General features: G+C 38.6%; 1 protein-coding gene across 8 annotated transcripts in view; it reads left to right on the forward strand.

Annotated features, from left to right (window-relative positions):
- LOC131677372 (cGMP-specific 3',5'-cyclic phosphodiesterase) overlaps window positions 1-21381 on the forward strand; it is a 140673-nt gene that overhangs the window by 103850 nt on the left and 15442 nt on the right. For all 8 annotated transcript variants that reach the window (XM_058957141.1, XM_058957143.1, XM_058957149.1 and 5 more), the window contains 5 exons: window positions 5434-5535; window positions 5723-6079; window positions 6164-6407; window positions 18481-18572; window positions 19960-20283. In XM_058957141.1, the coding sequence (XP_058813124.1) occupies window positions 5434-5535; window positions 5723-6079; window positions 6164-6407; window positions 18481-18572; window positions 19960-20283 (1119 nt within the window). The remainder of the gene's footprint in view (window positions 1-5433; window positions 5536-5722; window positions 6080-6163; window positions 6408-18480; window positions 18573-19959; window positions 20284-21381) is intronic.

The raw sequence follows: 21381 nt of genomic DNA on the forward strand, positions 1-21381 counted from the left end.
GGGGAGTTGTGGGAGATTCTGACGGATTAGATTAGGATGATAGTGGAAACCGGGCAAAAATAGGCTTATTACCCTACATGCGCTTTTAAACACGTTTTCATAAAGGAATCAAGTGTCCCCAAATTAGGGATCGAGTCTCCACTAATCTAAGAATTTTCCATTTTTTTGTTGTTTTCCAGAAATGCTCATAGCTCATGTCCAGTATAATATTTCCATGTATTTTTTTTATGATTATTAGTCATCCCTAGAAACAATATAAAACTACAAAAAAATACATAGTTTTTTATCATTCCACGGAGTTGGACTGAAAAATAAAAAAGGGGATCAAGTCTCCTCAGTCTCCCCTACTAGTCAGAAAAACAACATTGACTGGTGGAATCAAAATAAAATTGGCAGCGCTAGCCAAATGTAAACACAAATGAACACTTCGGATGAACCTCTTGTCAATTTGTATACTTTACGCTGACGTCACAAATGAACTGAGTGTTCATTTTTGACAGTTCGCTTGTACTGTTTACTTTATGATTTGTTTCGAGCGAATCTACACGCAGAATTTTATTTATGCATCGATAGCATACTTTTCTATCTGCCTCTCGTTTCTTCTGCTGTACATTTTATGCATTGGACATATTCGGTCTATCCACTCTTGAATGCTTATCAGATGTTTATGCATGAAAATGCATAAAAATCACATCAGAAGAAAAGAGACGGGAATAGAAAGTATGCTAACTATGCATATTTTTGTTTTTCAGTGTAGTCGTCCACAAAGTCCATGTAAACAGTACAAGCAAACTGTCAAGAAAAGTGAGGTTGACTGTGTCAGTAAAGACATTTCGTCGAGTTACGAATCGAGCCAATAATAGGGGCCCCGAGAGACCAAATATCGCCAATCGGCGCATTTCAAGACTTTTTTGGTAACATAATTTAAGTATGTAGTGTGTACAATAGACTGGCCAGAAAAATAATGAATTTTTGAAAACGCAATCGGCCCACCCCTGATTCGATTCCTAGTCCCACCAGGAGTACTTGCGCCAAATTTGAAGCAAATCGGACAAGTCTAGCTACTGGACCAACGTGCCTGAAGTTTGTATGGGATTTTTTGACAATTTACATGGAGAAAACCCACTAACTCGCATTTTTGTCGCTAGGTGGCACTGCATGTATCGCAGCATCACTGTAAGTGAAAATAAGAACGATAATTTAATTGTCTACAACTTTGTCGAAGACTGCTAGTGAATCCGGCTTTACTAAAAGAAGTTATTAAACTTTTAACGAAGCGATATCTGAGTCAGTTTTGCAGGGGGCCAGCAGTGCATGGTTGTGTATCAGTACTCGATTTCCACGAACTATGCATTTTTGTGAAATAATCGATAGGTTTAGCCCAATAGTATGATCAGAAGAATTATAAGACATAATACGAGTTATGTTTTGGTTGTAAAATTTTAGTTCCACCTGTGACCGCATAGAGGGCGCCAACACTAACTTTTCATAGAAGAGAGATACAATATCAGGATGTTCGGAAGAATTATTGGAAAATTCCTGTTCTTCCTTTGTAGAAGACACCTAAATTCTATCTCTTTTCGTTGAAAAGTTGGTGTTGGCGCCCTCTATGTGGTAAAATGTGGAACTAAAATGTTCTAACCAAAACATGGCTTGTATTATTTACTAACATTCTTCTGAACATACCACAGAGCTAAATCTTATGGTAATTTTACAAAAAATGTTTAGTTCGCGCGAATCGAGTACTGATACACAACCATGCACTGCTAGGCCCCATGCAAAACTGACTCAGACATCACTTTACTAAAAGTTTAATAACTTCTTTTAACAAAGCCGAATTCACTAGCAGTCTTTCGCAAAGTTGTAGACAATTAAATTATCTTTCTTATTTTCACTTACAGTGATAATATGATACATACAGTGCCACCTAGCGGCAAAAATGCGAGTTAGTGGGTTTTCCCCATGTAAATTGTCAAAAAATCCCATACAAACTTCAGGCACGTTGGTCCGGTAGCTAGACTTGTCCGATTTGCTTCAAATTTGGTGCAAGTACTCCTGGTTGGACTAGGAATCGAATCAGAGGTGGGCCGATAGGGGTCATTTTTTTCCTGTCACTCTAGTGTACAACATAGCTTCAACTAAATAAAAATCCTGAAGTTTTGAGTAGGAAAGAATAATGGCAAGCAATTTGAATTGAAATCATATTCACTGGAAACGATCAGTTGGTTGATAAACAGTGTCAACGCATCAAAAGCTATCTGAATTTTGCAAATGTTGTTTTGCATTTCGGTACCCTGGCAAATCCCCTTCAAATTCTGATTCCTGGAAGAAGGATTTAAAATAAATATTCGACTGCGCTATATGTCCGTATTCCGACCCGGTATCGGGACTGAAAATAGTTCAAATGAACAACACTCCGTTACCGCTGTACATAATTGATCGAATAACGAATATCCTACAGCACGGAACATACTTCGTCCATGTGCTGTACTTTCAAATGCAAATTGGCATTGTCCTGTCTAGTTTTGAAGGCTCACCGGTTGAATACAATTTTCCGATGCATCATTCACACCACATCATTTTTCGGTGCAGCTCTAAGCCGTATGTTTCTCTGTCTGACAAGTTTGATTCGTTTTTCGCAGTTCAATTTTGTGTGATATAGGGTAATGAGCCTACTATGGCAGTAGAGCTTTTTGTGACACTATTTCGCACATCTCGGTTTCGAAGCAAGCATATGGGAAAAATGACAATATCGATTTAGCTAAAACAGGTGTGCAAAAATAAGCTCAAGCTATGTTTTTTAGTTGTGTATATATATTTTTTAGAATTATCCTCTAAATCCCAATCTAATTAAAATAAAATCATCTTCTTGAAATACCTGCTAATTTACCTCATTCACACAGTGAACCGAAACAGGACACAACGGCGCTTAGCAAAATTAACAATTTCGAGCAGGCATTTACCGCCTCATATCTCGTTATTATGTCACAAATGTATTAAACATTGTACTGATGCATTCCTTCATTTTGGCTGGAGAAACCATTTATGATTTTAATCACTTTCAAAGTACTCGTTAAACGCTAGGATAGGCTTACTGTTATAAAACGTAATTCGTCGTCGCTGTTTTTTTTTCCTATACATTATCACAATCAAAACATTTTTTTGCGTCCAGAACACAGGAAAGAATCAACAGTGCGGCCAAACTAAAACATAAACTTGAAAATATATTGTAATGCAATTTCAGGTGTAAATATTCAATCATTCGAAGTTATTGAACCGAATGCTGGTTGTAGAGAATTTATTTTCATCTGAACCTAAAATTCGGCTCGGGACAATGCAATGTTTGATGTGAAATTAGTCATTACCAGTTGTTAGCATTCACATGATTATTTCCTGCGAGTGCAATATTGGGCGCTCTTCTTTTAACAGCTGAGGAGGTTCTTTCGTGTGCATGATGTTTACAAATGATGCGTTGGCGTCCATATTTTCCACGTTTTTCGATGAAGTGAAAATTGGCACGCCAAGGATCGTGATTGAAGTGAGAATAGAAGCACAGAATAGAACAAGGGTAGATTATAGGTAATACTATGTTCACACTACAGAGTTAAAACACGTTATAATAATTAGTAACAAGAAAAATGTCATCAAGATAGTGTTAAAACACGTTTTAACTCGTAGTATGAACGTAGTATAATATAGATTTATTTAAAAGTTATTCTAAAAATAGTGCGGTACTCTTTCTAATAGTTCCAAAATAGGCTCATTACCATGGGTAGGTATCATAGAACGGGAATAGTCGAATTCGTTAGGTAGTTGAGTTGTTATTTACTGGTAGCTGGGCTAAGCCCCATGGTTGTGGTTGTTGTTTTATTTACATTTGTTAGACACACACGTTAAATGAACGCTAACGAACAACCGAGCTTGGAATCAAATCTATGTCGAATTTATGTCGGTAATTGCATCTTTGAATTCGTTACAGAGTGTAAAAGATATTGCAAATGATTTTTTAAACTATTGTACTGCTTATTTAGTTCCACCCCTGCTGGCTCATCTATCCAAAATCAATCGATTTGAAAAATATTTGAACAACCTTCATTGCGATTACTGACCTAATTAGGTCATCCGGCTATATGCCGTTTTTTGATTATTTCCGATGCAGTTAACGTTACAGATACGTAATTGAAACGTTCACCTCTTTTAAAGGTAAAATGATAAATAATTATTTCATAAAATTGACCTATTCCGACCTCACTTTCCATTGGACTCTTTTGCTGGAATAACTGTCAATAATGCTATCCAATGTGGCTAAATTAACTGTCAGAGAAGATCGATAGTATCAAACGACATTTCCATACAAAATTAATTAAAAATCGTTCTGAAGTTTTCAGGGTTGCATATATATGTGCGTATGAGCTCTATCGGTTTATATAATAAAAGAAGATTTTTAATCTTCATTTAATGACCCAATTGGACACCGTTGCTTTAGTTTTAAATTGAAAATATAATTATATCAGGCACCACTTACGTCCTTCAAACCTTTCTAGCGCAGGATAGCAAACCGATATCCTGCTCACAAAGCGCTCAACCATCAGGTGAACCCGTTGAAAGGGTGAGCTTTTGTATAGTGATGGTAATTTTGCCATGTGCAAGTACTAATAATGGCAATTAACGTGATTCTCGCTGTACTGGTAGTCGTCAACCCCCCTCAGCCCCCCTTGTTACTCGACAGGAAACCCATTGCGAAGTTGACAACGGATTTTTTTCCTTTACACTGGAGGGCATAGCGTGCAAAAGCATTTCTGTTGGATTCTGTGGAACGAAGCACACAGCGTGACTCGGTTTATTGTAGGTTAATTTTCTATAGCTATGACACAAGCGAACTGGAATTGTGACTACGCACTTCTGTGGTGAATGATTTAATTTTAGCAATATAATGGTGAATAAAATTCGTTAGTATGAATGTTCTGAACCCGTCTTGTTCAATGGATATTTGAACTTCCTTAAAATCATTCGGATTCATTAAAATTTCAACAGTTCAATTCAAAGAAGTTTTATGTTTCTAAAATTGAAAACAAATGGTATATATTTAACATCATAGGGAAACACTGCGATTTACATTAAACAAGTTGTTTGAATCTTTAATGTAAATGTGATCCTTTTCACATAAGAAACCCACCACTGTGATCTTCATTCTCTTTCGTCGTTGGTTGCAACATGTTCGGAATAACCATTAAGATGTTCCTTCATTTTTGTCCCTTTGTAACTCCACCATTCCTTAAACCCACCTAGTTTAAATCTACCGACCACAGTCACCGAGCACGCTCACATAGAACCAATTTATTCGGTCCTCCCTAGCAACGTTTCTAATCATGACCTTTTTTTATTTAATTTTTCTCTTTTTTCCCATTTTATACACAACCCCCCCATCCGCAGAACCACCTCGAGCGGATGTTGGACCGACCGGAGAAGTCTTATCAAACGCTGTCCCGGCGAACGAGCCACAGCGTTGATGTCGAGGACCTAATCAAACAGCAGGTTATAGCAGTTTTTTTTTTCATTTTCATTGGTTCCTATATTGCATTGATTCCTCTGTGAGACTGTCAGCCTGGGAATGCTTGGATGTCGTCGTTTAACAATCGTTATTCCCCCGAGAAAAATAGCTAGGAACATCAGTTTCATTGAAAACCAATTAAAAAAAGTTATCTTTCCTCCCCTGTTGCAGAAATCCAACACTGCCCGCTTCACGATGATTTTTGAACTGGGCAGCAATAGTCAGTCGGCGGCGAATATTTCACATCCTTCTGTGAACGATTTGAACAGTTCAACGTTGGCCCAGATTGCGGAGTACGTTGCCAGTACCGGCGAAACGCTCAATATCAACGATGTCAACGAGTGGCTCAAGGACAAACCGATTTATCATCCCCAACAGCAGCAGCAGCCGCAGTCTGCAACTGCCTTGGGTGGCGCCGGCGAAGGTCAGCCTGGTTCGTCGGATGAGCTGTGCGCCAGAACCATCCTTTGTATGCCGATCGTCAACGGACAGCAAACTGTGATTGGTGTCGCTCAATTAATTAATAAGGTTAGTGACCACTTCCCCGCTATGTGTAGGGCCAGCAGCACCCCAACGGCGCCATAATTGGTTTGCGTTTTTTTTCTATTCCAGGAAAACAATCTACAATTTACTAGCTGTGATATTTCAATATTCGAAGCATTCGCCATCTTCTGCGGATTGGGAATCCACAACACACAGATGTACGAGAGCGCCTGCAAGCTGATGGCCAAGCAGAAGGTGGCCCTGGAGTGTTTATCCTATCACGCCACCGCACCGCCGGACCAGACACTGAAGCTAGTCAACGACACCATTGCCTCGGCCGACGAGTACAAGCTGTACAGTTTCACGTTTATCGGTAAGTGAAGATTTTTTTTTTTTTTTTTTGTAAGTAACCCTCCACTCACCCCCGCACCAAAAAGCTCGCACTGAGAGCTCCCTGGTGACGGACACTTACAAATATCTCAGCTAATAATACAAAAATAAAAGTTAATACAAATACATAAAACAAAATACTAAGCTGAGATAATACATTATTTATATTGAATGAAAGGTAAAATCGCTAATTTCTATCTAATGAGCACCCAGTGGAATTTATGATTCCTTTTAAGGGGCTCAATTTAACATTAAAGATACACAACAAGATATTTATACGTTATAGTGACAGTTAAACTAATTATTATGAAATTAAACTATTACTAAAGTTAAGATTAATTAAATATGTTCTAATGATAGGATGATATTTTTATAAAATGTACTCTGTTATTTTTGTTTTTAAAAATGTCTTAAGTCGTGTATTGAATGTGTTAGTATTTGTTATTTGCTTAAGATCAGCTGGTAGAGCGTTATATATGGTGGGACCATAGTACATGATTCGTCTTTGTCCAAAGCTTGTAGAAGTTCGTGAACGGAGTAATGCATTCGCTTGCCTAGTATTATGTAATCGGTTACCAGTCGAAAAGGAGAGATTATGATGGAATCCTGGCTGAGTGAGAGCTTTATGAACGAAGGTAATCGTTTGCATATCGCGTAGTGCTAATAGTGGCAGAATTCTGTGAGCTGTGTTAGAGAAAAGTCTAACTGTTGAATATAAAGTAGGAAGCTTGAAAATTGTCTTGAGGCATCTATTTTGTATGACTTGAAGCGTTTTCAGCTTAGACTTGCAAGCCTGTCCCCATACGGAGATCAGATACTGTAACTGCGAGTGAATACAGGCATAGTAAAAGTTAAGCAAAACTTTCCTGGGAACGAAACAACTAACCCTTCTCAATGCTCCGGATAATGTTGATACCTTACGAGCAATATGTTTAATTTGGCTATCCCAACACAAAGTGGCATCGAGATATATTCCCAAGTATTTAAAATTGTTAACTCTTTCCAGAGGTTTGCAATTGTAGATAGGGCTAGAGTGGTCCATAATTTTTTTTCTTGGTGAGTGAAAAACCATATATTTGGTTTTCGCTATGTTTAGTGACAGCCGGTTTACATTGAAGAAGTGCATTAACAGCTCTAAATCGTGTTCTATGCAGCTAACAATGGATCCAACATTTTCACACGGGTAGAAAAGTGCGGTGTCGTCAGCGAACATTCTCGGAATGCCTTTCAATTTAAGGTTACCTAGGTCGTTTACGTAGAGAAGAAAAAGCAAAGGTCCAACATTACTACCCTGGGGTACTCCAACATTTATTTGACGACGTGAGCTACAGGCATCTTTTATTTTGACAAATTGCTGTCTGTTGCTCAAATAGCTACGGAAAACATCATTTGCCACACCTCTTATACCGCAATAGTCCAGCTTTTGCAGTAGAATGTCGTGATTGATAGTATCAAACGCTTTTTTTAAGTCCAGAAATAGAGCTCCTACAACCTTTTTTGAGTCAATTTCATTAACAAGGCAATCAACTAGTTCGATAACAGCGGTTGTTGTGCTGCTTCCCTGTCTAAAACCATATTGAAAATTATATAGCACATTGTTTGCATTGAGGAAATCTATTAGTCTTTCGACTAAGAGTTTTTCCAGAACCTTATTAAATATTGACAACGTCGAAATTGGACGATAATTACAGGGATCAGAGGCGTCCCCGGATTTTAAGACAGGAATTACTCTTGCAACCTTCAGACATTCAGGATAAATACCAGTTGAAACAATCATATTAAATGATTGTGCTAAAATGGAAGCAAACGTGAAAGCATTGTTCTTAACAACATCCACCGGGATGTTATCAGGGATGAAAATTGATTGAAAATGGACTAAACTCAATTGCTTTTTTGATGGACATGTCAATTTTGTGTCCCTAAAACCTATGTAGCCATAGAGGTTCGTTTGCCTCGGGTTATAAATTGGAATTTAGAAGTAGGTAATTGTTTCTCTGAGCAAGCTGGGCCTCATCCATAGTGGGAACTGGTTGGTCGTTGTTATTTGGTTGCAAAAAGTCGTTAGGACTCAATGATATGGTTAACCCATCTAATAAATTCATTTGGGCGAGGGGAATGGTACTTTGCATCGAAACACAATCCAATTTCGTTTATAGTTAAGTGCGAGTAACAGTTAAAGTGTCAGTTCAACTACAAAACATAAAAGTCCAAATTAGAGCCTACTACGTTACGTGGTTCAAGTTCAACTGAATGTCATATATTTGCTTTCACAAGAGTCACAAATTGAATAAACCTATTGGAATATTACAATTCTCGCCTTTTTATACGGATTGTGTCTGTTAACTATCCTATCTCACTGGCTTCTAGCGATTTACAGAAAAAATGATATTTCCTTGTATTTATGTACATATCTGCAAGTAATTTGGTGACTCGGATTTAGGTAGGTTAGCTCGATTGACTTTCCGGTTACCCATTTCGTATTCAGGGCATTTTTGATGACGACTCTTGGAGACACGATTCGGTAGCGGCTCATCTGCCTATTATTATCAATTGACGGAATTGTTGCCAGTAATCGTTCCGAGAGAACCCCGAAAGATTTTAACATATACACATTTAAAATACGCGTTATTCACAATTAAATAGTTCATTCATCAGAGTTGTACATTAAGATAGCCACAGTATGTTATTTTTATGTGTTACATGTCAGAATGTGTAAAATCTGCAAAATACGTCGCAATGTTTCTTTACATTCAGGGGTGCCAACCTTCCAGATTTATCTGGAATCTTCCAGATTTTTAAACGTCGTCCAGACATACAGATTTTTGTTTGTCTGATCCAGATTTCAAAAAAATTGTCCAGATTTATCCAGACAATTTGAAAAATGAGAAAAGAATGTTACAAGAATGCATAGTTGATATTTAAACCATTTTTTGAGCTACAACTTTTCAAAACAAAGCTTTTTAGAAAAGCTAGAAGCACACCATACCCAAGTTTTTTCGCTAAAAGTGAACAAATTTTGTCGAATTTTCATCAGCTAGAAGTTCCAGCAATCCAAGATACTGAAAGCCTAGAGACGCAATTTTAATCCATATGCTCTATGCTGAAAATGGAGCGTTTTAGATGGTCAGATTGGTAGCGCATTTATCGAATTTTCAGTAAGCCGAGATATATTTGCTTACATATAAATATGTTTCATTAATAAATTGCACCATTTATAGCTTAAATTTAGAAAAAAAAAAAATTAGATCATCCACCACTTCCAGATTTTTTAAAAAAAACATTAGATTTTGTGGAAAAAACACTTGGCATCCCTGTTGTGTGTTAACCATCCTAACTCCCACTAGCTGGTAGTGATTTACAGAAAAAAGATGTTTGCATGTATTTTAACATATCCATGCAATAACTTGGTTCAAGGATTTAGGTAGGTGTTAGCTCAATTGACTTTCCGATGACCTATTTCGTGTACAGCGCCAGACATGTTCCGAGGTCATCGTTCCGTCAACCAGCCCCGCCTTACTGTAATGTTTGTATCAAATGGATTATAACATTACAATAAGACTTTCGATTCCTTACATGAGGTAAGAAATCGACGCGTATTTGGTGAATTTATTTGATTTTTGTATATATCAATTAGAATGTCTGTAGAAAAATATACCAGTTTTTCTATTTCCTTCCTCATCTCCTACTTACGCGAGTGACTGATACTTGCTTATCCATTTTTCCCTTCTCCAGATATCCTCAAAATCTCCAGCTTCTTTCTGACACATCGAACAGCCCCATTGGCCAGGCACGTGGTCCTGACCCGAAAAAGGTATGGAAAATGTCGGAAGAAAAAGAAAAACTGACCTGCAGGTTTCCGAATGTGGAACTAAGAAATTGGCGCGACACCTATCGGGCGATAGCTACGGATGATGCGCTGATAATTTGGAATCGCCACTTTTTTCACCAAGTGACGCCGAAAAATTTTCACTTTTTGGGAAAGATTTATCACTGGGAAAAAACACTTTTTTGTGAGTTTTTGATCTCCACTATTATTATTTACGTTGTTAAAACACTTTTTTCTTCCCCGCATCGGGAATAGACGGCCCGTATTGCGGGGGGAGCACTTTTGACACTAATGCTGTGTGGCTTTGAATCGCTTTACGCCGGGATGAAAAACTCCAAAAAAATCACTGAATTCCACTTCCGATTTATGAAAACTGTTCACCGAGTCGTTCTTCGTATATAAAAACATTTTTGTTTGATAATCCGTACCGAAAAACTACGATTTTGGACCGACTAGTGAGGAGCTCCAAAACAGTCGACCGATCGCGGCTAAGGTAAAACACTTGGCATCCCTGTTTACATTAAATTATACGTTTATTCTAAGTGTACATTGGCTACATTGAATCCATTTTTTTTATCGAGGAAAAGACTTTCCGCTCAGAATAATCATATGATTTCTGACCATTGTCTGATCATTGGTCGCGACATTGGACAAATGTCAAAGCGATTTTATTTCTTCATATTATTCCACTTTTGACCGAATTGAGTACGCCTTTATTAAATTTTTAGTTAATACCTACTTAATTTCTTTAAAAGTGGAACAACTCATAGAATGAGTCACATGCAGGATGAAAAATTGTTTTGACATTTGGCCAATGCCCCGAACAATGATCAGACATTGGTCGGGAGTCACACGATTATTCTGATTGTCACTACTCGAACTCTGAGTAACTAGGGTTTTTATTCTCTGAGTTATATTATACGAGCGTGTAAGTAGCGAACGGCACTCTTGTTAACATCAACTTGTTGTCGTGACTAACAACTTATCTTTCAATATAACGGACATTTTTTGAAATTTAGAAAAAAAAAAGGTCGTGTAAGCTTTGGACAGTTTATATCTTTTGCTGTACTGCATGGAATTAATAAGTTTCTACGCCATTTTGTCGAAATATATGTTCAGCAATTTTGTATTAGATTTTGGAGTATGTATTGAGACATTCACCGAAACGAACACGCCGCATCAACTGCTTACTAAACGCCGTTCTAGGGTTGCCAGCAATTTTTTTGTGTAACTTATACTTGTATTTGCTATTTGCAGTAGTAATGCAGTAGTAATTCCCATTTTGGTTTAAACGCAAGGACAATTGTTAAAACAGCGCGGCCGTTTCATGAAGCTCGGCCGTTCTTTTTGATCGGGAAAGGCCGCGTGGAATTTTGGGTAAATGCGCCAATATAACATGCATCAATAACGAACAACTGTGTTTCGAAAAATCTTTCGATAACTGCTGTGAAAAGGTGAAAATTTCCAGCTCATTTAAGTGAGAGCCGTCAATATGGTGCGCCAACCGAACACTAAAATGATCAAAAGTGTTGAACATATATCCGCTACATATTTGTTTCTATTATCATTCGTATTGAGCTTGTTGTAGCGAACGCAGCACCTCCTAAAGGGGCTATACAATACTGAGAAGCAAATATTTGTGAACCGTACACGGCTGGTGAATTGCTATTGAATCAGTTTGTGTCTTTACTTGCTACTATCAGAGACAATTATTTTCATTTCCGAGGGTTGGAAAGTACCATACATAACGAAAAAACTGTTTTTAAAACACCCGACTAAAGCTCGTTCGTGATTGGTTCGCGCTAATTTTATGCATCAAACCGCAACTCTTGAACAGAATAAATTGTGATTTTAGTCAAATGCTGCTAGTCAACCTTGTCGAAAACCCGTAGACTGCATATCAACACCGGGAGAGAAGGCGATTATTAGGATGCGGCCGTCTTCGTGGACTGACTACCTGACTAATTAGTTTGTACAATTCCGTGCTAGTAACGGGATCCAATTGGAACAAATATCTCACACCCTGAGACTTTATTCTTTAGCTGATAATATAGCTCTTAGAAGCGCTATCAAACCATTCAGAAGATTTGAAAATTTAAATCGATCATGTGAGGATCACATTCATGAACAACAAAAGCGCCTGAACGTAGCGGTCAGAAGTCAGCCCATCAACACCAATACCAACATCAAAGGTTCTTTCCAGAATCATAATTATATTGAAGAATAATTTGAAATTTTCTCGTTCAAGCGTGAATATCACTAAATTTGAATCATTGCAAATTCTGGGCTCACAGTTAATTGATTTTGTCACACGAAAATTTGCTCCCGTGTTATCTACCAAAGATTTTTGCGGTATAGGATTACCATCTCTGATGAGACCTTTATCCGGAGATTTTTACTAACCTAGGAAAAGCTTTAAAAAGTATTAAAAAAAATATACGCAAAAACCAAACAGCAATTTGAATCAAATTCATTGCTCTACATTCTGGAACAACCATTTTGTTTACTTATTGAGTTGAAAAAAGACAAGTATTTTTACCGTTGTTTGCTTTATTTTGACAAATCATAATGTACACCAGTGTCCTGTGCCGTTCAGATTAAGATGTAATTTTTACGCACATAGGAGCAGTTTTGTTCAATGTAGAATTTGACTTCCCCGACTAACCGCAAAGAATCCAAAAGCACTAACCACTCTCGCTGTCCAAGATAAGCTGAATGATCATTGCTCTACTCAACAGCTACCAGTAGAGTAAGAGAACGAGTAAAAGCGGCAGGAAAGCGGTACTGAGCGGGAAGCACACTGCAATGCCTGCCGGTATTCTATATGGGACGCAAAGAATCTGATTTCTCGTCGCCATACTCGCCCGTGGTGGCTCCAACAAAGTAGCAAAGCTCTCCTTGCAGGCCAACTGATAGGGAACCGCCAGCCGTAATACCATAAAAACTTGTTTCAAACAAACCAATTCAGTACCATAGAAGTTGTAATTATCCTTCGTCTCACCAGACTCTGAGATATTGAAGTAAAACCCGGAGGCCCGCTTCCGAAAACCGTTGTCTCCGGGTCAAACCCGAAAAGGGTGCAACCCTATTGCGGCGACTAACAAAAACAATATTGAACGCACTCTCTAGAATTGTGCACAAGATGTTTGTTTATTTGCTGTTTCCCGTGCAGTTCAAAGTGCGGATATTTATTTCGCCGCATTAAAAATTTGCACGAAAATCTATCAACAGACGAAGCAGGCAATGACAGCCCGCAGTGTAGACGCAACCATAAAATAACCTACAGAATAAGTTCTTTTAGCTTAAATTTAGGTACTTTTGAGCTGTGCGTCGCTTTCGCACTTATTAGTGTTTTCAAAAACAAAACGAGAAATTTGACTCAGTCGAGGTCTTCCGTGCAGTAAGGTACTTTTAAGTTATTTGGGGTATACTCAAAATTAGGTAAATTCAACTTAAATTTATGTAAATTAAACTCGAGATTGAGTCAAAAGTACTGAATTTTAGGTAGTTTTTCGGTGGCGTGTAGTCACGACACTCCGGTTAAGTCACAAATATTACCTAGCCATCTTTTTTATGGTGGAAAGATCAAACGGGCTTACTATTGGTTCGAACCACTGTCGAACGATTGTCGCATTCGTTGTAAACAAGAATAAGGGCGCATATTCCGCCGAAAAACACCTAATTTTCATAGAAAATTCTCTCCTTTTTATCTGGATTCATCACAAAAGCAACCAAAGCAGCAAATTAAAACACTGTTATAAACAATTTCGAGAATAAACAAAGCAAACTTCTACTTCGAACATAATTGTATACTAGAGTTATTGCATACTTTTAATTAAAGGTGTGCCAGGCATAAGTACATTAGGCATAAAGACATTGGGCATAATGGATGATTGACATAAGGGACGTTAGGTATACAGTCGTGATTCGCTGGTTGGTCATTTTTTAACTGGACCGCTTTTTAGTTGGACCTCCGCTAGTTGGTCCACTGTCCAACGGGAGTACTACGAAAGGCCGAATCACATAAGGCCGAAGCACAAAAGGCCGAATCACAAAAGGCCGAAATCTCTAAAAGCCGAAAACCACAAAAGGCCGAATCACATAAGGCCGAATCACAAAAGGCCGAATCACAAAAGGCCGAATTACAAAAGGCCGAACTACAAAAGGCCGAAGCACGAGATCAAATCGCTAAGGTCATTGTAGTAACCCATGGCGTTATTAATGAGCTGGTGCATATCATATCATGAATTGATGGCTGAAAACTGCTTTAATTGATTTTTTATTTAATTAAATTAAATTAAATTCAAAAGAACAGCTCATGTTAAAAAGAAGGAAAAATACCCGAAAAGATAGTACAATAATTAACATGGCAGGATTTCTAAAAATCTATTCAACATTGATTGACCATTTTTCGTTAAAATATGCGCTATCCGCATCACATATTTTCTAATAAGGTCTTTTCGGGCATTTTGTAGTAGATTAGAACGATGCTGGGGGTCATTAGTCAAAGGGTTATCCGGCCGAAGGATATATAGACGAATAGTCATTAGGGCGAGGCACACTAGGTCGAATGCACCAAACAGGGTGAGAAATAAAGCCTTTGGAACTGAAAACAAGATTTGAACGAAGCTTTCAACAATTTGATTGGAACCTTTGAAAGAATTTGATTGGAACCATTGAAAATAATATTTACGTCATTTACGTCATCTTTCTCGCTGTAAATATGCAGCGAATATCAAGGTGCTGGGTCATTAGGCTGAAAGCCGGTAGGCCGAATGTCGTTTGGCCGAATGCCGTTAAGCCGACTGGTCAAATAAGAATGACAAATATGTAGAGCAGTTGAAACTGAAAATTTTCAATGATGATATAGTAAATAATATCAGTTTGAGCACAACTTTCCATACTACCTGTCATGTAGAATGTTAAACACGGCAAGTTGGTCGTTGTTCCACAGGCTATTGCTTGCATTAAGCCTAATATGATTCCATAATCACCAACTCGAGACAGAACACAATGAAGTTATTCCACGAAGTTGCCAAAAAGCGGGGTCTCCAAAATGTCGATGTACCTTTTCAGAATGGTAAATATGTAGAGCGGTTGGAACTGGAAACTTTCTAAGAGTGATTTTTTACGATTTTTTTCAATAGAACAATAATGTTTGGAATATTTACGACACTTTTCTCGTTGCATATTTGCCGCTTTACTGGAATAAATAAACAGAACGAAGCCTAATGTGGCTACGCCACATCGCTTCATGGCAAGTGCTGTCCGACATCGCTCCGCTCCGTCGGACTTAAACTAATTTAAGCCCCTATGTTTGAGTAATCCGGGCAAACGAGTGGATCACAGGTTTGCTTGCGCGAGGCCGCCGCTTCCGACGGCGGGTCGGCGGCCACCTCGTCCGGCGGATCCTCAGCGGCTTTACGCCGCTTCGGATCCTTGGCCTCGGTTATGCGGCTAGGCCGCATCGCACTGGCTTCGCCGTATGCGCTGGCGCAGTGCAACAACCAAACAATAGTTGTGGCTAGCGGTTACATTTAGCCAAACTGACTTTTTTATATTAATTTTCTTTTATTATCTATGTTTTTTTATAAACGCGATTTTATTTTAAAATATTAGTTATGGGCAATACTAAAGTATCATCAACACCAACAGATTAGATCATTCGATTTCTGATGCATGTGGACTTGCGGTTTTATGTGATTCGGCCTTTTGAGATTCGGCCTTTTGTGATTCGGCCTTTTCGGGTTTCGGCCTTTTGTGGTAGGTTAGAACATCTTCGGCCTTTTGTGTTTCGGCTTTTTGTTATTCGGCCTTTTGTGATTCGGCCTTTTGTACCGCTCCCTGTCCAACTATAAAGCACCTGAATGTCAAAATTTCATGTCAAATTCACTTTGACAATCAAACTGACAATAAATAGGGATGTGAACAGATGCATTTTCGATCCAACTAGCCAATCCAATTCGTTTGTTGGACAGGCTGTGACCCAACCAGCGGCTCACGACTGTACTGCAATCACGGACTGACATTTTGACTCATTAGATATTGTGATAATCATGCGTAGAATCGCAATAAGATAGGAGAAATGAAATGAAAGGCAAAAATACAGAACCAGAAAATAATCATTAGTGGCCCGAGCATCACAATAGTCTGATCTAGAATTGCAGAGAAAATATGACAAAGTTTACAGCCATTTTTTCTAAAAAATCAACAACTTCTATTTTTTCTATGCGAGCTTTGTAATGTAACGAAAAGCTATTGGTGGAGCACACTTTATAGTACTTAATAAACAAAATAGGACATTAATTTTTTTCTCTTTTGCTTACTGTTGTCAGTTGTGTCATTTTCCCTCAAAATGAGTTGTTTGGTTTAATGCCTAAATTAGTCAATACTCCACACGTTGTTATTTCGTTTTATTACTGAAAGCTAAACCGAGATAGTATATAAAACCACTGAACAAAGCTCGTCAGCATTTTCAAAGATATAGTTTCCTCTCATGAGATTTGCGATCGATTATTTACGTGAAGTGTAGCGGGACTTGGTAGTAAGTAACTTTTGCTCTGGATCAACCCAGATTCACAGCGTAATTGAGATGACCATCGTGAGATGGGATGTAAAAAAACTTGAACTTATTTTAATTGTTTGTAATAAGGCGAGATAGATTTTGGTCACAAAATTCATACAATATCTATATTTCGTCTAATAGTGCAATTATTGGTACACTACTGTTGGTGCCACTACCCTACGCTGAAAAAACTAAACACGTTAACAACAAATGGAAAACTATTGAATTGATTCAGTCCTCAAACACATGAAATACACACAGTTGTAGAGATTTTTTTGACGTTTGGCGTATAACTGAAAATTATAAGGGTAACTAAGGAAAAGAAAATATAAAATATTCAGAGAAAACAACGCCCTATATCTGCGAGTCCATTTCAGGAATGAAGCAAGTATTAAAAGAAGATTAACAATAACTAACCAGCTTCTACACTTATAAGAATGTCAAAATGCTGTTGAATGACGATACATAACAGGAATATGTATTGTCATTCAAGAGTATTTTGACATTCGCAATGAATTACTGATAACCTGCAGCATTACAGTAACTGGATTGTATTTCTCAATCCCCAAACAGAATGCTCCTTAAGGGTTAAAAAAGCGTTGTGTAAAAAGTATGTAGCGAGAGAGACGATGTTGTCACGATCCTCTTTGAAACTTTTCAAATTAGGCCTGACGCTGCGTCAGCGATGGAGCATTCTGTTTGACTCACAACAAGAAGTCACAACCGATAGAACTGTAGACATGTGACATCGAGCGCGGTGGGAGGCAGAACAATAAACGAAATGGCATGAGACCCCGATTAATGCCGAAAATACAGATTCATTGTCCTAAACATTTCCATACAGTGAACCATCCACAATCGGAGAAAGCAGCAGACTGTGATAAAAAATAATCGATCTAATATGGAAACAAGTAGGAGAAGAGCTCACAAATCGTGTGGTTTTGGCATTAGGAAGATTGTTTCAGTAGGAAATCTGAGCCGGATTGAGGACTAGAATTTCCTGACGGGGGAGTGCGGGAATTAAATATTAATTTACTTCTGTTTGCCTTGTGATTGGGCAAATCTGTTAATCCTCGTTAGTTGCAGGGAAAAATTATTCAAATACGACAGTGGATAGCTTGATTTCTTAAACAATTATAAACTACATCTATCGATTTTTAACGTTTACGAAAGGTGATCGTGAGCTGACCAGTGTTATCCTGGGCAACCCTGCTTATCTTTTGAAGCGTTTTCTTCCCGGTATTTCAACAATTTCAATTTTAATTCATACCACAACCGGTGGTTGAGTTACTGCGTCAATGCCGTTATTAGGGTCATCATTTCAAAACAAAGTTTTTCTTTTCGATTCAAGGTTATTTTTAAAAAGCGAAATTATCAATTTTTTCATTTTTTTAAAGAATTCTGATGAAAGTTGTATGAAGCGAAAGGTTTCCTAATAACTAACACATTTTGTGTTTGAAATGATTTAAAAATGGAAGTCTTTAAATAGTGAAGTTTTAAATTGCTGAAATTTGGACATCGTTGTAATAAAGTTGTTAGAAACAAAAAAGAACATTTCTCGCCTAATTTTGTCCGCCATTCGGCCAGTGTGCACCGTATCGTTACGCATGACCAACTGGAGCTAGAACTAATTGGAGATTTTCCTCTTTTTCCGTACATTTTCAGATTTCGGCCTGGATGACGACGATACCTGTCGGGCTGCGGTGCGAATGTTCCTGCAGTGCAACCTGGTGCAACAGTTTCACATTCCGTACGATGTAAGTATTGAACCTGATTCGGAAAGCACATATTCATCACGGTGACACATTTCTGTCAACATGCTGGTACCATCTGGTTCGAGTACTGCCTAGGCTAGATTCTGTACTTGGAGCGTGGCTGCAAAAAAATGCAAATTTGTCAGAAGTATTCATGACAACGTGGACACGTGTTTCCCCCGTACCTTTCGGACCGGTGGGATGTTTATTTTTTCCATGTCGACAACAATCGGCTTCAGAGATTCAACAGTTCGTGTCTCGTGTCTTTTGTACGCATATTTGCAGCGTGTGCTTTTGTGGATATGATTTACCAACTCGTACTGCAACCACTTGGATAACTTCCGTGACAAGTGCGACAGACAGTAGCCCCGTCCCATCTGGTGATACCCGACCGGGATGGTGAACCGTTAAAATCTTATTCCATCATATCAGTCCACCGTCGAGGCATTCCGCATTGCAGTGTTCTAGCGAGACTATGCTGGCTGTGCTCTGATGGAAAAATTAATCAACTTTCGCATCATGTTGTAGTGAAACGATGCGTTTCCTGGATGACGGGCAGTCTATAACTTGGCTTGTTCTGCAAGTGCATATGATCCGTAGAACGTATGGAACGAGAAAATACGAGGCGGCGTAGCTAGGGATTTTAATAATATGTTAGATCTAACCAGATCGTTTCGTATAGTCGAGATAATTAGTTATCAGTTGATGGATCTAAAATTATGATACTAAGGGCCGATTTCTTCACCCTCGCTTAACTTTTAAACCAGGTTCACCAGTACGTGCAAACCTAGCTTAAGCAATAAGCGAGGGTGAAGAAATCGGCCCTAAAACAATTTAGAAATATCCCTCCTTCATTTGACCCTGGCTACGCTACAGAGCACAATCTTGCTACGAACCACTCACCCCTCATAAAAGATAAAACGTTTTTATTTCCAGTTGCCTGGAAGGACACAACGACTACACAGTTTTCAGCTGAAACAAACAAATATTGTTTTTACCGTAGCTATGTTGGTCGTAAGAAACTTGGAGATGGTATACCAAATGCAAACGAGTATGATGCCACTGGCTGAAAGTTTTACCGACATCTAACTTTTTTGCATATACGTACATACAACCCTCTAATAAAACACAGCTCGTAAAAAATCTACCAAATTAAAGAGCAAAGCAGATTTTTTTAAAAGGTTTTATTCCCACTGTAAATTGCTGATTATTCGTGAAGCTATACTACGGTTGCGTCAGAATTTGCCTAACGAGGTGCACTTAGTGCACCACAGGACTTCCGGGAGGTTAACGATTTAAACTATTGGATATTGACATAATGAACTAGAAACTTGTTTGTGCATTTCAGAATGTTTACGCTAATCCGCATTTCCCCCTTTTTTCACAACAGGTCCTGTGCCGATGGATCCTTAGTGTGCGGAAAAACTATCGCCCGGTCAAGTACCACAACTGGCGCCACGCGTTGAACGTGGCACAAACCATGTTTGCGATGATGAAGACCGGCAAGATGGAACGCTTTATGACCGATTTGGAAATTTTGGGACTGCTGGTGGCCTGTTTGTGCCACGACCTGGACCACAGAGGCACGAATAATGCCTTCCAGTCGAAAACCGAGAGCCCGCTGGCAATTCTCTACACCACCAGCACCATGGAGCACCACCATTTCGACCAGTGCGTTATGATACTCAACTCGGAAGGGAACAATATATTTCAGGTAAGTGGAGGAAGCTGGGGTGGCGTGGTGTAGTGTTTTATTACTGGCTGTTTTTTTTGTTGTATTATGCTTCCAACGCAAAGTCACTACAGGTAGCAGCGATAACTGGGTTGGTTGCGTGTTCTGGCACAATAAATGATCAGCCAGTACGCCAAGGCGTGAACTTATGCAAAAAGGCTTCTTTGTAAACGACAACAATGGACTTGATATGAAAGCAACTAGATTCTATAGCTAGCGAGGGTACATTAAGCAAAATTTATGACCAAATTTCGTTGAACAGTGAAAACCAAAGAAGAATGCTTGGCAATATAGCAACACTTGGAGGTATTTGATTTTGGAGCATTTGAATCTGGCAAAATCGAAGCCAGTCGAACAACTATACCCTGAAATCATTGGACGTGTTCCAATGCAATGCCACAAAGCACAGACATATAAACTGGTACAAACTTTTCCGAAAAACATGTGTAAACATTTAAATGAAAATACGTTAAGGTTGGACAGAGAATGCGAAAAATTCGCAAACGAAAAAAGCAGTTTTTTTCCACATCGTATGTCAGATCTTCATAAAAATCAATCAGCGTATGTAAAATGTTGTTGCAGTACTGCTGATTGATTTTTATGAAGAGCTGACATACGGTGTGGAAAAAAAACTGCTGTTTTCGTTTGCGAATTTTACCCTTTCTCTGTCCAACCTTAAAAATCACCATCGCATACAGGTTGGCACTTTTTTTTATTTCAATTATAGAGGTTTTAACCTTAAGGTCATTCGCCTCTTCGGGTTAGAAAAATCTCTTGTGAAAAATTTCTAACCCTATGTGCGGGGTCGGGACTCGAACCCAGGTGCGCTGCGTACAAGGCAATCGATTTACCAACTACGCTACGCCCACCCCCAAACAGGTTGGCACGCTTGAATCACCATTGTATCCAAGCTTGCGCGCAAGACTCGTATAGCGTTTGCTGGCCTTTTGTAGCGCTGACTAGTGGCAAGTTGCTACTTGCTGGTCGCATTTCAAAACGACAGTTTTATTTCTTACACACATTGAAAACTTTACCTGTATGTCGCAATTCTCAGTGGCAATGCTATGCACGTGAAACTTA

Source organism: Topomyia yanbarensis, chromosome 1 (assembly GCF_030247195.1).
Source record: "Topomyia yanbarensis strain Yona2022 chromosome 1, ASM3024719v1, whole genome shotgun sequence".
In the NCBI taxonomy this organism is placed as follows: Eukaryota; Metazoa; Arthropoda; class Insecta; order Diptera; family Culicidae; genus Topomyia; species Topomyia yanbarensis.